Raw genomic sequence first — 17172 nt, 5'->3', positions numbered from 1 at the left:
TACCTTTTTTCACTGTTAACATCTTGCAGCAACTCTGCGACAAAATATACACTCAGCACAGTTCATCCTGCATCCAACATTGAATAAAAAAAATCTTATGATTTCTATATTTATGTCTTTATTTAGTGGTTTCATTAGTGACAAAGGCTAAACTTTCTTGGAAAAATGTATTTTATGTGTTGTGGAAAAAACTGACTTGCTTTAACAAAGTATGTTTACAAATCCTTTCACCTGGCAGTTTACCTGAATGCCCAACTATCTGAGAAGCCCTCCATGAAACCATAGTTGGTATTAATTCATTTAGGGCTCACTGACAGAATTGCTGTTTTGTATGCATGCTAATTTCTGATTCCTCACTCTGTTTAATGTTTATAGATAAGACTATTGATCGCTAAGGGAAATTGATGTACATGTTTGCATGTTCTTTTTTAACATACACCTTTTTGTGATTTTTTTGTTTATCTAAGCAAGTGTTCCTGCATCCCTCTTCTGCACTAAAACTTTTTGCTCATGTGCATTTTTGTATTTGTTACACCTCTAGCACTTTAACGTCCTGAATTTTCATTTGCCTTAATTTGTAGAATGAATTTGAGTTTTAGCCTTAAAAATATTAAGTTTTCACTATCTTTTGTTTCTTGTCCTACAACTGTTATTATTGATCACCGAATTATTGTACTTGACATGACTTCATTCAGCCTTTCCTGAACGTCTATGACAGGCAGAGAGAGTGCTGTTTCTGGTGCAATCTTTTGCAGCTGACATTTCACTGTTTTAAACGAACAATAAATTCGATTGCTCATAAATCACTTATTCTATATAAATACAGCGTAATTGCCCTCCGAAAATCCTCTTTTTCTTGTTCGTTTTAGAGACCTTGATCGAAACTGATTATATAATTATACCAATTACACAAATATAATTATATCTTATTAATTTCTTGAGATACGCAATTCTTTTAATACAGTCTTTGCTGTGCTCTAGAGGATCCTTGTGATATTTCAAGCTCTGGTTGAATGATAAGTGTCGCAGTTTAAATCATTTTCGTAGTTAGAAATTATGGAATGCTCTGTTAAAAGGAGTTTTTATGTCCGTTGCAGTTCTTTTGCAACATGAATATAATTATATCGTTATTAATTTCTTGAGATACGCGATTCCATATTATATTCCCTATTAATCAAATTCTAAAAGTATGCTTGTTGACTCCGGTATCACTTTAGTTAAAGACTTCGAAGCTTAAAATGTTTAGGGAGAAATGCAATACTGGTGTGTATTTTTTTCTTTAAAGTACCAAGACCAGCTATATACTGTTTGTTTATGTTCCAAAATTAATATCGTTTATGGCCTTCACACGCGTTGCAGTATGCTCCTATTCTCAGCTACTAAGATTTCCCTTCAGTGGTAAAATTAGATATGAATATTCAATACTTAAATTTGCACAGTTAAGACATTAAATATACATATACATACTGTATACAGTACAGTTTGCATACGGTAATATGTTTATGTTCCTAAATCAATCTCTTTTATGAGCATGTGAAAGGCATGGTGAATCACTGTACTTTGCATGATTGGAAACAAATGCGTGATTGCGAAATGCTGTGGTGTTACTTTTACAAAGATGGTCAATGAAAAAAAGAATGTTGACCAGGGCAATACTTTGAGTTTACATTTACAGCTTGTCCAAGGTCATTCATTATTAATACTATTAGTAATATCTTCGTTAAAGACTGATGGCCACAGCTCAAACATGAGAGGTTTAGCTTTATTAGCTCCACCTTGCGGAAATTCCGGATACTATTATTTTGCTTGTCGTATTATAGGAGAATTTACGGTAACTAGCGGCATTTACCGGTAACTCGCGGTATTTACCGGTAGCTTGCGGTAGACTGCGTACAGCGTACCGGAAAATAATGCGGTATCGCCCGCGCATTTTGAATGGCTGCATCTGTACCTGCAATTTTAAATGAACATGTATTAAGGATTTGAGGAAATTTATCAAAAGCTTTCTGACAGTCTAAATATACAGTGCTGAGTAAAGGTTTGTTAAGCTGCAAAAGAATTATGGGAATTACAATTTCTTACCATAGTCAACCCAGTATCAAAGTAAAGCAAATGGAATAACCAGTATAACCTCCATCTGGGGTTGTCTTGATCATGATCCTCACACCCCAAAGCATCTTGTTGAAAACATCTCCCCCGAGGTGCAGCCCTAGATTAGCTGCTAGCAGCTGGTGCTAAGTGAACCATCTCTCCAGCCGCCATTTCCTAGATCAGCTAATAAATACAGATCTGCGTTCAAACAATGATGCAAGAGAGACTTGTTGGACTTGCCACAATGTCAGTAGAACATGGAATGGCTGGAAAACTGGATCTAAATAAACCAATGACTAAGTCTGCAAAATATGTGGCACGGCCTTCACTAATCAGACACAAGCCCCTGCTACTTCCCACAAACGCCATCACACATCCTAATTACCCAACCACGTCCCTCGTCCTGCACCACACCTCCAGGCAACACACTACTTAAGGGCTCCTCACCTGCATCTCCTCCTCGCTCAGTATTAAGTTAATCCTCACAGAGCTCCATTTGCTAACCTTCTTCTCCTGACAAACGTCTTGAGAAAGACCCATGCTTCCTCTTGACCACGAATATTGGCTACGTGACTTGGCTAAGTAAACACGGCTTCTGTTTATCCGCTTAAGATCTCTTTCTCTCTTACATCTTGTATCAAGCACTGCATAGGGTCCAATCCCCTTTACTGAGACCTCCAGTAGCTTACAATATAAGGCAGGAAAAATCATGTTTTAAGAGCAAAGAATGTGTTTCTTTTATTATGTGATCTGTGAAAACACATTAAAAAGGAATCTAAGAGCTTTCTTTCTATATTTGGATTTTCATGACGTTGGCAGTTTAAGAACACTAGTTTGTGATGATTTTGGATTTGTAATAAAAATGCAATTAACATTTTTAATGTTATGTTATAATAATATTTCTCTGTAGGGTATAAATCTATTTGAAAACTTTTGTGACTAAAATGCATGACCAAATCCAAGACCAGATTTAATGCCATTAATTCTCTCTCTCTGTCTTCATCTCTACTCTCTGACTTTTCTCTTATGATGTCTTTCTGTGTGTCTTAAATGTTTATCCTTCAATTCAGATCAACCAGTATGATTTCTTAAGTAATAATAATATGATCAATTAAAATAGACACAAAATTATCCCGCCAAGTAAATGACAAAAGCATCTTTAAACCTTTATTTCTTATACAGAGGCCAGTTATAAGAAAGATAAGTTCATTATAATACAACCCAATATAGATAAAGTTTAATAATGCTTAAAGATACTCACATTCTGGATTTAGAAATCTTAAAGATAGTAACTCGCTAACAATAACACAGGTAGCAGTGTGAATAGCAATAGTGGTGTACCTTTTCGGAGCATACAAAGAACACGGTGAGACTGAAATGAATATTTTACAGTATTGTAAAAGTATTTGACACATCAGAAATAGCGATAAATAAATTGTAATTCATATTAGTTCCTTACACACAGGTAAATTTATATAATTATATCTTTCTTATTTTACTTGTATTTATTAAATCTTTCAAATTTCTTAATAGATTTTTTTAAAAAAAATTTCCTCAAATCAAGCATCTCATTTAACCACCTGGTATACCTATTGGATATGTACAAGCTGTCCCTGCATCTCTCACTCAGACAAACACCACTGACAAAAAAAAAGGAGACAAATACTCACCCTGGAGCAGTCAACCCATTGGTGGTATGAGGCAGTTTTGCTATTGCACCCACAGGGAATTTCAAACTTCTCCTGGGTATTGAGAAAGTCAACCCAATGGACTTTTTCAGAATCAACAATGAAATACAGACTGAGAACTCAAATGGAAGCAAAAAAGTGTAGTGTCTTTAAAACTGAGAACAGTAGGTGCTTTCTCACACAATGGGTTGGGGGGAGTTGTTGTACAGGGTAGGTTCACTGCACAAAGCTCTGTTGACAATATTTTCTGACCAAGCTTCCTTAAATTGTTAATATCACCTTCCAGATGCAGATAGTTTATTTTCCAATATGATAAAGCACTCTCCACTACCAAGAACACATGCAGTATAAACATTTCTTTCTAAACTTTAAGCTCATGTGTGAAAGGTGGTCACAGCCCTTTCTAGGCCCCCAGGTGTTTTCATTGTATCTTTTACATCCCAATTAATCCATATTAGTTAGAACTACAGTTACTTCCTCTACCACCAGCACCGATATAATCAGCCAAGCAATGCATTTGCCAGAAGAACCTTCATGATGTCACATAATAATCTCATTCACAGAGTCATGTTTTTATTGACTTTGAACAAATTCACCCCACACACACACCTTTTAAACCTTCCACGGCACATGTACTCCGGATTATATGTAGGCGCCCGTCATTAGATCCTGTAGAGGAACTTATTTCTAAAACTAATAATATAATTGAATTAAAAATGTCAATTTCACTTTTCCCTTTAATATAAGACCTTCTCCTTGGAATCTTTGTTTTATTAATTTTGAACGTAATTACTGAACATAATAGTAATTCAGGTCAGATTACAGTATGTAAATGGATACAAATATGTTTTTTTTTTAAAATACCTCTTCAATTTCCACTGTCCTCTGGCTTTAAAGTACAGATAAATGCAATCTGACCCAGAGGTTAGCTTTTAAGCACAATATAATTATCACATTGTTAAAAATGAGAAGCAGAGATGGAGTTCTCTTAATCATGAATTTTAAGGTAACCATTGACTTTAGATTTATTTTTAATTAAAAACGTAAATGAAACAATAATGCTGAAAAAGAACATGCATCCTGAGTTCTTTTGTGTATGAATAGTTGTTGCCATGGCATTTGATACTATGATAGTATTACACACTTATGCCATTGCTTACTGAATGTCTTTTTCTGAGCAAAGTACTTGAAATGAAGTGGCAAATCTATTACAACACATCATATATTGTATGTTGGACTAAAGGTAATCTGTATTTGTTGAGAGACATTTTTTATATTTTTTTCATCAACCAAATTCTTTTCCATTTTTAACATTCTGACAGAAAATTCTAAAAGAACCAAAGAAGTAACAGGTAATCGTTAGTTCAAGAAATGGTTGTGGTTGTCACCTTGAGTTCTTTTTTTCAATTCTAGTGATTCGACTTATCTCTCTGTGTTTGGATGGGTTCCCAATGGGTGTTTCAGTTTCCTCCCACCATAAAAACTGGTCCTTGTGCGAGTGTGTGTATGTGTTTGTATCTAGTGATGGACTGGCGTTAGGGTTTTAGGGTTAGGGTTAGGGTTAAATGGGGTGTATTCTGCCTTGCGCCCATTGCTTGCTGGGATACGTTCTGGTTCCCATGAGACACTGTATTGGATAAAGCAGTTTGATAATGGTTGGATGATTTGATGTATCCAAAGTAATTCCTGCAATTAAGTAATTAAGATCAAGAGTAGAATGAAAACCAGAGGTTTCTCAGGACCTCAAGGACTAAATCTGTCAGTGGTCTATGTCAGGCAGGACTAGCTCCAGTCTTAATTTCATTCAAACCCAGCACTCAGTGGTCTGAATCAGATTGGCATTGACTTATTTCATTTACCAACGTATCCCAGAACCTCAGTTGCTGCTGATTTAAAGAGGTCTAGAAAATCTGCAGACTTTACTGATATCTAAGTAATGTAAAATTGAATGAAAGAGCAAAAGAAAGGTCCCAAAACGATGAAACACAAAAACATTTGACTCATGTTGCTTGCTAGGCTGCCTGTAGCTTATTCATCCAAAGATCTAAACCAATCTTTTCTTGAACGATCCCAAGGAAAATGCTTTAACAACATACCTGGTGCCTTTTGGACTGAAGCACCTCTTTTCTTAATTTCCTTTTGTGTCCTCATATCATTCTTTTACAGCAATTTATGTAATTAATTTTTAATTAATTAATTTGTACCAGGTCTCTATATAGTCTCCTCTTTTCAAGACTGAAATGGTGAAAGTATTAACTGGTCTGTGTTAAAATGGCATAATTCCCATTAAGTGAATTTCCACAGTTTAATGAAATATCTGCATTTCAGAACATTTTTATTGCTTCCATCTCAAATTCCACAGCGACTAGAGACTACAGTGGTAACTCAAACCAAATAGGTTTATGATAATCAAACTAAATTATGTCAAAGTAAATGTCGGGTTGAAAACTAGAACACCCTGTGTCTCTCTAGGACCAGGAATGATGGCTCTGTGTTAGGATGTTGCTTTGCTGAAATTTTTGCACTGCCTGATACAACTGTTGTGAGGAACATTACAATCTAGTCTGGTGTCTTTCTTTCAAGATACGGGCAGTAAGATTAACTGCTTTAAAAATAGTTTATGAGATACAAATTATCATTATCTTGTTTGAGCTTTAGCTGAGAAATGAAAATGACTGAGACATTTTAAGCTAAATATTTAAATGCAAAATGCATGAGGAAGAAATAAAATGTGTAAATGCCTAGCCCATCTGTGACTGTGTCTGTGGATTATCTCTTTCAGAACTTCACATCCTGTGCCTGTATACATTCTGGAGTTGCTTTACATTCTACTGCCATTCCAGGACAATGTCCAAGCTCTGGCTGCCAAAGTACTTTTCATGTGTTTTTTACTGTATTTTGTGCTGGATGCTTCATTGGAGCCATGGGACACACTCCAACAGTAGTTATTCTCATTAGGTAAGATCCCTTTATCCACTCATCCACTAATCCCTAGTTATGGACAGTTAATGACTTAAGAAAAGTCACAAACTAGAGGAGGCCATTTAGCTAATCTACTGTAGCTCATCTGGTTGCTAGCAGTTAAGTGTTTAGAGGATCTCGTCCAACTGCCACTTGTTTCAGACACCCACTGCCCTCTCTGTATAAACACTCCTCCCATTCTTTGTTTTAAATGCAATTCTCTATAGAATCCAGTTGATTGACGTGCCCTTAAAGATTTTAAATACTTGAACTGTCCCTTCTCCGTCTACTCTGTTCATTATGTAAAAGATTCAGTTCTTTTATCCTGTGAGTGTTAAACACAGAAATAGCTGCTCTTCTGTGGACTGACTCCAGAGCTGCAGCATCTTTAAGACATGTACAGTTTATGTCATATAGTGACGACAAAGATGAAAATTTGCAGAACCGTGTTCTACAGATTTGGGGGCCTTCAGTCCTAAAAACGTGAACTCAGTGTAGGATTGCATAGTGCAATTTTTTCAGGCCCATGGGAAGTGCTAATATTATTGCAGCTCATGTTTGAAGACAGCAGTTTGGAAAAGATCTTTAGGAGCTTGTTTACTAACTGATGGCAGTGGATGTTCCACTAAAAGACAAGTGCTGTCTATTATATTGTACAGGTTGTTCAGCATAGAGTACTGCCACCACCACCTAATTTTCAATGTATTATTGAAGACTACCTCATAATGACCTGTTAGATATTTGTCTTACTTAACAAAAAAAAAACTAAGAGGATACAGTCAAGTGCTTTTTCTTGTATGTGGTTTTATATCTTTGGTATCAGTGAGTTGTGATATACTGTATGTGTGGACCTATTCTCATCTTCTTGTAAGTTGTTTCTCTAATTTTGAAGTGTATCAAAGTATCACAGTTATGAATATAGAAGTATTTTATTTTTCATTACTTTGATTAACTAGTGTAAACATACTTTAATGAGCGACTACAGAACTTCATTACCACAGAAATGTCACTTTTATTTTTCCTTCCCTTAACACATAGTCTACAAATCCTTGTTCCAACCTTCATCAGCTCTGAGTACACATCAATGTAATTACCATACAATATCTGGATAAAGATTGTTTTTTTTTTCAATTTAGTTTGGTAAATACAGTTTTAGACACGGAATAATCACACTGATTGATTTTCATTTGCCAGGTAGAATTAAATTCAAATTATCACCTTTTAGAAAGTCTCCTTCATAATCTTCTTACTGTACATGACTATTCATAAAATGCAATTATCCCTTAAAAACCCTCTTGCAAAGGCTCCAAACAGCATTAACTTAAATAAGACACCATAAATCTAGCAGTTCTTTTGTAGTTCTTGCCTACTTAGGGAACTCCAGTAAGTGAACACATAGTTATTCCCTGTTTTCTCCTGCCTGCTGTGAGCTCTGATATATTTTTATTTTAATTGTTATGAGAATTAAATTCAGCATTAAGCATTGAAGACTTGACTTTAAAATTAAAGACATTCCAGTTTTGCCTTCTCCTTGTACTGAAACCTGTTCTCCTTTTCATGTTTTGAATTCATAACTTTATATCTGTGCCACTTTAAAATCTTAAAACATGCACTGTTTTTAGAACATATATACTGATGGAAAAAAGAAACACAACATTTTCTAGAATACAAATACTGTAGTTATAGTTTATGTGCTTTCATAAAAGTTGTCAATTTGTTTTAAGCCCTGGGACCAGCTATACAGCTTGTGCAGTGAAGCACTGAAACTTGCCAATCACATGAAAGCTCGTTAGGTGCACTTTTACCCAACGAGGTCCAGGTGGTACAATGCCTGATCAGGTCACCTTTAAGAAGGCTTTAATTCAAAGCTTAGGTCACTGCAAGAAAAAGGCCACACTTAGTCAGTTTTCTGTGCATTCCATAATTCCTTGAATGTCACCAGAAGCAAGGGAGAGGGCCATTGGCATGCTGCAGACAGGCATGTCATGTGCCAGCGTTGCCAGACACTATGGAGTAAGCCGCTCCACTGTGTCCTGACTGCAGAGAAGGTTTCAGCAAACTGTCAGGACAGATGACCATCCAAGATCCGGTCACCCTCAAGTGACCACACCAGAGCAGAACCGACCCATAAGAATGGTCCATCTGAGAGATCGTTTCACATCTGCCACTTGTACTGCTGCTGAAACTTCCGGCAGACACAATGCCCGCATCAGTGACAGGACAGTGAGGCTCCATGCTGCTGAACTTAGAGCAAGGCGATCTGTCAGAGGCCCTCTGCTCACACCTGACTGGCTTGGGCCAGACAGAGGTAGCGATGGACGCAGTGGCATCAGGTCCTCTTCACGGATGAGTCACTCTTCAGCCTGTTGCACGCAGACGGGAGGGCCAGAATGTGGAGGAGGAGGTGTTGCATTTCTTTTTCCCATCAGTATATATTTCAAATATAAAAATGTCCAGATGGAAATGAAAGATTACAATTTTAATATTTCAATTATATAAGAGTAACATAAATGTAAATTTAATCATGTAATATTCTGTATCATTATGTGACACCAATGTACTGTAACACACCCAATTCAAGGTGTACAAAATGAACATTGTGCATCTTTGTAGTGCAACCATGCCAACCATGAATTCATTTATGGTAAATATAAAAATGAGGTTCTAGAATTTGGAAAGCAGAACAGAGTGGATATGTTATTATTAATCTTTGCACATCCATATAATGAAGTGATCAATTTACATTCACATATGATTACACCAGATATTTTCCAAACCATACATGATCATTGATATCTTTGGAAAAGTGTTATACTGTACAGTATAACTGAATTAAGCATGAAGGGTACACAGGGATAAAAGTACCTAATAAAATTAATCCCTAAGAATAAACAATGTGTCTAAAAATGTGCACAAAACAAAAAACAAGCTGTGTGCAAATGGGAGAATTTCAGAGGGTGTTTATCTATTGTAAAAACAACTTTCAGAGTCTAAGTCTGGTTCAGGAGCATACAGTCTCACTCTCACACATTAGGGAACAACACCTAATATTTTTATAGTTCCATAAACCTAACCCTAACAATGTGATTTCAATGACAGAAATGGGAACTTCTGAGATATAGTGTGAAAATGCTCCCCTTTCCCTCAAAACATGGCCATGCAGAAAGCACAGCTTATTTCTTTTGTGCATAAACAAAATGGCATCCTACTTTTCTACCTTACAACATATTTTAAAACAGGATGGACTTGTTCAATTGTATTTAAAATACAAAAGTGGCTTATCAGTGATGTAGAAATAATTTTCTTAGAAAACGTCCTGTTGATTATCAGATGGGTGGGTCAGCAGTTGTAAACATTCCTGTCTTGTAATAGACTGAACAATCATATTTTTTGTAAAGACATTTTCAAAGTTTTTATATACAGTATATATCAACATCTTTCATCTGGATGTCATTTTTTTAGTCTTCAGTATTGTATAAAATACTTATTAGGTTTCATAAAATAATATACCTCCTCCTTAACTGAAAATTAACTGACTTAACTTTCAGTTAATGCTGATAGTAAAAGTTGATTGATTTAAAGTATTAAGTACTTAAGAATATAAAAGTTACAAACAAGAAGAAGTCATTTGGTCCATGCAGCCCATTTGATACTTTCAATGGGTAGTCTGTCAACAAAGGCATTTATACTGGACTGGACTGAAGAACTAGTTAATTAAAATGTAGACCCACTGAACCACACATTACATACCCATTGCATAATAGATACTGTCCACTAGGTACAAACAGAAGTCTACTTCATGCAGATTATGTTATGTAAGTCTTGAATTGTGCTTTAGCTGGGGTAGGCAAACCCAGTCCTAGTCTGCTGCATTTGATTCTGGTTTTCATTCAATCTCAGACCTTAATAAGTTAATTGAAGTAATTACGTGGATAAGAAGCACATTCAGCTGAGTGTTCTGGGTCTTAATCAGGTGCTAATTTGAAAGTGCCATTAAAACCTGCAGGAGACAGACACTCAAGAACTGGGGTGGCCTAGTCCAAACCTTTATCTTTAAATTAATTCATTGCAGAAATTTCATAACTATCCTTCATTCTTAGAGTATATTTACATTGATAATTATCTAGTTGTTTACATATTATTTTCTGATGTATTTGTTTGGTCAATTTCACTGAAGACGTATTGAGGGCAGTCATCTTTAAACACAAGTTACATGTGTTTTTAAAATGAAGAAGAATTCGGGGGAAATTGTTTTTTAGATGTATAAAAGATGTGAAAAAAGTCATGTATTTGTGTAGTATTAACCTATTTCATAGATCGTTTTTACTGATACACTTCTAAAATTATTTTCCCCCAGCTTCTTGTTAATTTTTAAAAGGTAATCCCTTATTAAAAGTGATTACTTCCTTAAAGTAACTTTTCCTAATACATCTTAAGACTCTAATAGCCATGCTGAAATGCAGTACGTCTGCAGTGACCTTCACAAAGATCTGATAATAAATAATCTGATATAACAAGCTCAGTAAATCTAACATGGCTAAGAAAGTTTCCAAAAACAGATTATTCAACTTGTTTGGATTTTATGTAATCCGAGGAACTCATCCAGCTATTACTTGAAAGAAGCAATTATATCATCTTCTCCTTGTAGCACCCTAGCCCTCATCAACATAAGTGACTTTCTGGAGAAGGATGGAGGGATTACCACCAGTTTAAATTCCAATTTCTCTCCTTTGGCACATACAGCAGTGGTGTTTCATGAGCTTAGGTTTGAAGTTATCTTTTGCCTTATCATTTCATTCTTAACACAGTTCACTAGAGATTCAGTACCCTTCTCAGAAATACCTCTATTTGTTCTTTCAGGGCTGTGCATCCCCATTTGAAGTCATACGCACTTGGAATCCAGTTTCTGTTGCTCAGGGTTCTTGGTGAGATTTCTTTGTAGTCTTTGAACGGTTTCACAATTTTGTAATTCAATGTTGTTGGTTATGTATGTTTTGACAACAAATATAATTCATTTTTTTAATTAAACATATACACATAAACCTTAATTAATACGAAGGGACTTTTCAATAGTCCATCTTTTAATCATTTTATTTTGTGATGGAACAAGTAAAGGTTAATTCCATGCTGAACAAAAAAGAGTAAACACAAAGTTTCAGATGTAGAGACTTCTTTAGCCTTATTCTCCACTCCTGAAGAAGGCTCAACAGTGTCTCCTTTCTATTTCTCAGCGTAGAATTAAGCTTTGCTTGTTCCTTTGCAGCCAATGCATGCTGACTCAGTTCCCCACTCACACATTCTATAGCTTTTACAGTCAGGCATCACTTAGTTAGAAACCTTATATAAGCTTGTTAATTGCATAAATAGATTCTGTATAAAAAAAGATAGTGAACATTGTTCATTATAAGAATATACAGTATAGTGAAACATATACTAGTAACACATTTCATGTTTATTCTAGTACATTAAATTCATTTTCTTTTCTCAATAAATAAGAAGATTACCAGTAGTTTAGTCAGTGGTGTGGTTAAGAATAGATTGCCTTTCTCACATTTCTTAATCTCATCTTTATTTTCCCACAGCCTTTATCCCAATGCCTCTAGTGTTTGGTGCAGCAATTGACTCCACCTGCCTTGTGTGGTCAGAATCCTGTGGGAAGCGTAGAACTTGCTCTGTGTACAACAACGAAACATACAGATATCTCTACTTCAGCATCTGTGTGGGACTGAAGACTGCAGCTTTCATTCTGATGACAATGGCTGGTCAATGCATTAAAAGCAACCCCAAGAAATATCTTCAGGGAGACGAGGACAGCACTGAAAAACTGACTCCCACAGAATTGTTTGCGTCTACCTTGGCATTGGACACAGTAGGAGCTACAAAATCAGCTGCCGCAAGGACTACATTTATTTACCACCTAGGAGACAATGAAATGTGTGAGAACATAGAGTCTGTCCTTTGAAAATGAGATAGAACATTGAACTATACCAAATTTGGACAATAACGTAGTAAAAAATGAACACTGAAGGGATTCTCTGAGTTCGGTAAATTCCATCTGTGACTGGAATTTAGTCCAAAGACTTTCTTAGAGAATTTCTTTTGATACTCATGATAACATATTCCTCACACTAAAAGCATCTGTGTGGGACTAAAAGGCATATCATTGATAATGTGTATATCAATGTATACTGTTGCACAATGAAGATGCAACAGTTTTCCACCAATAGTTCATTGGCAGATAGGTTTCGCGATTTTTCTCAAGAAATAATTATTTCAAGCCATGTGATTTCAGAAAAACTAAGTAAGTAACTGTAAGTGCTCATTAAAGCCAAATGTGCTGTAATGAGTTGATTACAATCTGCATAAACAGACATTATTAAAAATAGTATTCTATTTAACATAAGAGCAGTACAATATACTGTACTATCATCTCCTACTTTAGCATAAAATTTAGCCTTATTCCTGTCAGAATGATGTAGGTTTCTGTCAGTAGCTGTCTAGAAAATAAGATGTCCTGTCCCAACAGTCAGTAGACAGAATCAATGAAATCAGATTTGTGAGGGACAGGCTACATCATGGAAAGCAGTAGGTCACCACACAAGCCTGTCTGATCCATCTGCTTAATTGTTTTCAAATTTCAATGACTACAGCACGAGACATTCCAGTAACACACACACATTATCAGAGTGGCTGCAGATTGTCATGTACATAAAATGATTTTTAATTTAATCTGCACTAAAATTATTGGAGGACATTCAGGAGAAACATTACAATTACAGTTACAGGAGCAATTGAGGAATTAAATGTATTCTATGGGCCAGATAAAATCTGAGGTGGAAGCAAAGAGTATTCTGAAATGTTTTATTCACTGAATACACCTTTGGTGTAGGTGGGGTGCAACCTTACTACTCAGTGATATATTGACAAAGGTCTTGAATCAAACCATTTCTGCAAGCCGGCTCATAAGAATTGATATTCCAGTTGAAAAATCCAAGGCCACTATTGTGTTATTATATTATATTGGCAGTACATCAGAGAAGAATGTTTGGAATCCTATAGTTGGTGAATCTTTCTCCTGATCTGAGTCCAGTACAACACTTGTGGGACCAAGTTGCAACACCATCAAAAGCAGACAACTACCAGCTGACAGAATTGTGTGACATCTTACAGCACCATTCAGAGGCTGACCAAATCTATGTGTCAGCACTGTCAGGAATGTCTAAATGCGTAGAGATCCCATAAGCAACACTAACTGTATGCTTGCATGTTGAAGTGTTTCACATTTCCTACTTAAAACCCATCATGATTATTTGGCAAATCCGTTACTCAGAGGTGTAGTAATTTATTTGTATCAGCTTATTTTTTCATAAGAAGAAAGAGGGGAAATGTTTATTTACAATCAAGTAAATGCCATCAAAACATGAAATACATGCCAATCATATTGTAATCTTGAAGTACTGTAAAACTCTAATTTTATTTGTTTTTCTGTTTGCATTTCCATGTTATTGTCACTACAAGTATGTAAGTAATAGTACTGTATATTAATAGTATACATAAACATGAGCAAAACCCAAAAAGAAACAAAAGGTGCTGTGTATTCCATGTATGCAACAGCTTTTTAGTTTCAACAGTGTCCTTGATTGCACATTGGAAATGGAAGGTTGATCATTACACTTTTCTATAAAAGAAAAAAAAAAAGAAACTAATGTTAAGGAGCTGATTATATACTGTGTGCATTCCTATATTCCTTTACAGGGAATTAATACATTGATTATTAAACACATAAATCAGCTATATACTGTAAATCTGTCTCCAGAGTGGAATTCCAATATCAATTGATTACAATTGCTTGTTGGTATAGATTCTTTGTTCTGGTGAGACTGGTTTGCAGTTGTCAGATAACTTTCTACTCTGTTGATTATTAAATGCTGTTGACAAGTCATGTGCAAGCAAAGCTTAATTTTGTACAAATTGTGAGCTACAGTAACAGAATGGCTGTAACATACAGGTGTTATACTGTACATTGAGTGCATTTTAAGATGTTCAAAGCACACCAAACTCTTTATAAGAGGTATAAACAATTGTACAACTAGGATGTGAATGTACTTCTTAGTCTGGCAAATAACACCTAATAGAATCATGCAGAGTACAACAACAATGGCTAAATGTCCTATCATGACCACTTACCACCTACGACTAATCGGAAATTAGACACATGCTGCTGTAAAAACATCTGTCAGGGAGCACTTCTTTTGAGATGCGTGACTCACCATGATATTTAGCTCAACACAGCCCCTGCTGACATATTCTAATGTCATTTCTAGATATTTTAAGGTTTGCTTTATTTATCGCAAAGCTTGGCTGAGTGGAAATCCATGCACTGCAATAGTTTAACAACAGGCACTTTTAATTACATGGTAAACAAAGCTGATGACTTTTGATATTGTGTACAGTATGTGGAATGATAAACTGTTTTGAAAGTCATGAAACACATGAAAATGTTTTGAAATAAGACATTTTTAGCAATATTGAGGATAATGAATTTATTCTCATTTTTACAATTACTAAAGATATGTTTACAAGTACAATAACGTTACTTCCATTGCCTGTGGAAATACAGTGCATTATTTTACTTCATTGTATTGGAGAATATATTGTATAATGTGAATGCCTACAGGAAGGCATTACCATCTGTTTACAGTTTAATTCTGTTATATTCCTGTGGTCGATTTTATATTTTGCATCTGCGTGTTTTAAGATCAGTGGATAAAAGACTGTAGCTCTGCTATAGTTTGTATTGTCAATGTGAAATGTAGCATTGTAATGAATTAAACATGACAGTTTGCTGTTTCGAAGATGCAGCAAAACCTTTGGTTTTGTCGTGTGCTTCTGTGTGCAAATCAATGGATATTAATCATGTAAACGTGAAAGTTGTTTCCCTTTTAATGTGGAACAAAGTGGAGAAAGCCTGAAGGCATGTGTTCAGTGAAAACAGAATAATGGTTTGTACTGATGGAGATCTCTTTTTCTGGGTGAGTAACCTTACGCCACACTTTTGATAACACAGTATGAAGGTAAAAGTCCTGTAGAATCCCACTCTTTGGTGGAAAACTGTTTGGTGGAGAAAGATTTTGTCAGCTCCCATTTATGAAGGTGAATATGTAGTTCAATACGCATATTAATAATGTTATATCATATTTCTAACAAAATATGTACCCAAGTATCAAAGAATAAAATTAGTTTCTTTGAATTTGTGGTGTAGGGATATTGTTTGTCTCAGTGTTTTGAAAACAATGTTACAGACTCAAAACATAAAATGATGTACTATCAAAGGTGCTGGAGAAAATCCAGATTATAATAATCCATCCATCCACTGCTTCCAATTCAAGGTCGTGGGGTGAGCAGGTGTCTACCCCAGCAAGCAATGGACATAAGGCAGGATACACCCTGGGCAGGACGCCAGTCCATTGCAGGCAAACAAAGACACAGAAATACACACTCACATTAGTGCCAATTTTCCCAAATTCCCAAATTAACGTACCGGTATATTTTTGGATTGTGGGAGGAAACCAGAGCACCTGGAGGAAACCAACATTAACACGAGGAGAACAGAGAATCTCCAGGCAGAAATTATTACTGTTGTTGTTATTAAGATGACCTTTCTAATGATTCAGATTAATTTAAATCATAACTCTCGCCTACCTACAATTTGCAAATTGCAAAACTTAATCCTGATGACAACATTTTGTTTGCCAAAGGCTTCTTTTTTACACCCAGTGGAATTAATTAATATTAATTATTCTGTATACTCTTCATTATTATTTCAAGACTTTGGAAAATTCCTGCAAAATATTCCACAGAGGCAAACATGTTTTTCTGTTTCTTTGACTACATTTAACATTGCACCAATGAGTTGGGCCAAAGCAGTTCAGGAGATGTAAAAGTATTTCTGATGAGATTTAAGACAAGACTTGAAGCATTGAATAAACTTCAGCATTAGCCATTATTAACAATTTCATGCCTCTATAAAGGTCTGTCACAAGTGAACAAATCTACACATTCAGTGCACTTTAATTGACTCAGTTCAAAGACATGATCCACGCAGAAACGTTTAAATATTAATGATGATTCTAGTTAATGTCATTTTGTGCACATTTCAAGCCTGGCAAATCTAAACCACATTTTATGCTTCCGGTTCGAGTCATTGGTTTTTTTTTAATAACTGGATTGCACGATGATGGATCACATCTTTCTATTTAACATACAATTATTATACACTCAGTTAACCCATACTATAGCTTTTTCAGGACGCTTTATCAATAACTAGATGCTGAAAAAGTGTATCAAAAATGTATGTGCAATACTAGCAGGAGGGTAACATGCAAAACGGTGTGAGAATTTGTTTGTGACTTACCAGTTTTTTTTTTATGCT

General features: G+C 35.5%; 1 protein-coding gene across 1 annotated transcript in view; it reads left to right on the top strand.

Moving 5' to 3' along the window:
* Positions 1 to 15611, top strand: part of LOC102683710 (solute carrier organic anion transporter family member 3A1-like) — a 90140-nt gene extending 74529 nt beyond the window's left edge. The window contains exons 9-11 of the mRNA XM_069187272.1: positions 6562 to 6737; positions 11601 to 11665; positions 12323 to 15611. Coding sequence (XP_069043373.1) covers positions 6562 to 6737; positions 11601 to 11665; positions 12323 to 12702 — 621 coding nt within the window. The 3' untranslated portion in view covers positions 12703 to 15611. The remainder of the gene's footprint in view (positions 1 to 6561; positions 6738 to 11600; positions 11666 to 12322) is intronic.
* Positions 15612 to 17172: the final 1561 nt, after the last annotated feature.

Source organism: Lepisosteus oculatus, chromosome 3 (assembly GCF_040954835.1).
Source record: "Lepisosteus oculatus isolate fLepOcu1 chromosome 3, fLepOcu1.hap2, whole genome shotgun sequence".
NCBI lineage: Eukaryota > Metazoa > Chordata > Actinopteri > Semionotiformes > Lepisosteidae > Lepisosteus > Lepisosteus oculatus.
Note: the sequence above shows the minus strand (reverse complement) of the source record. Positions and strands in the feature narration are given on the sequence as shown.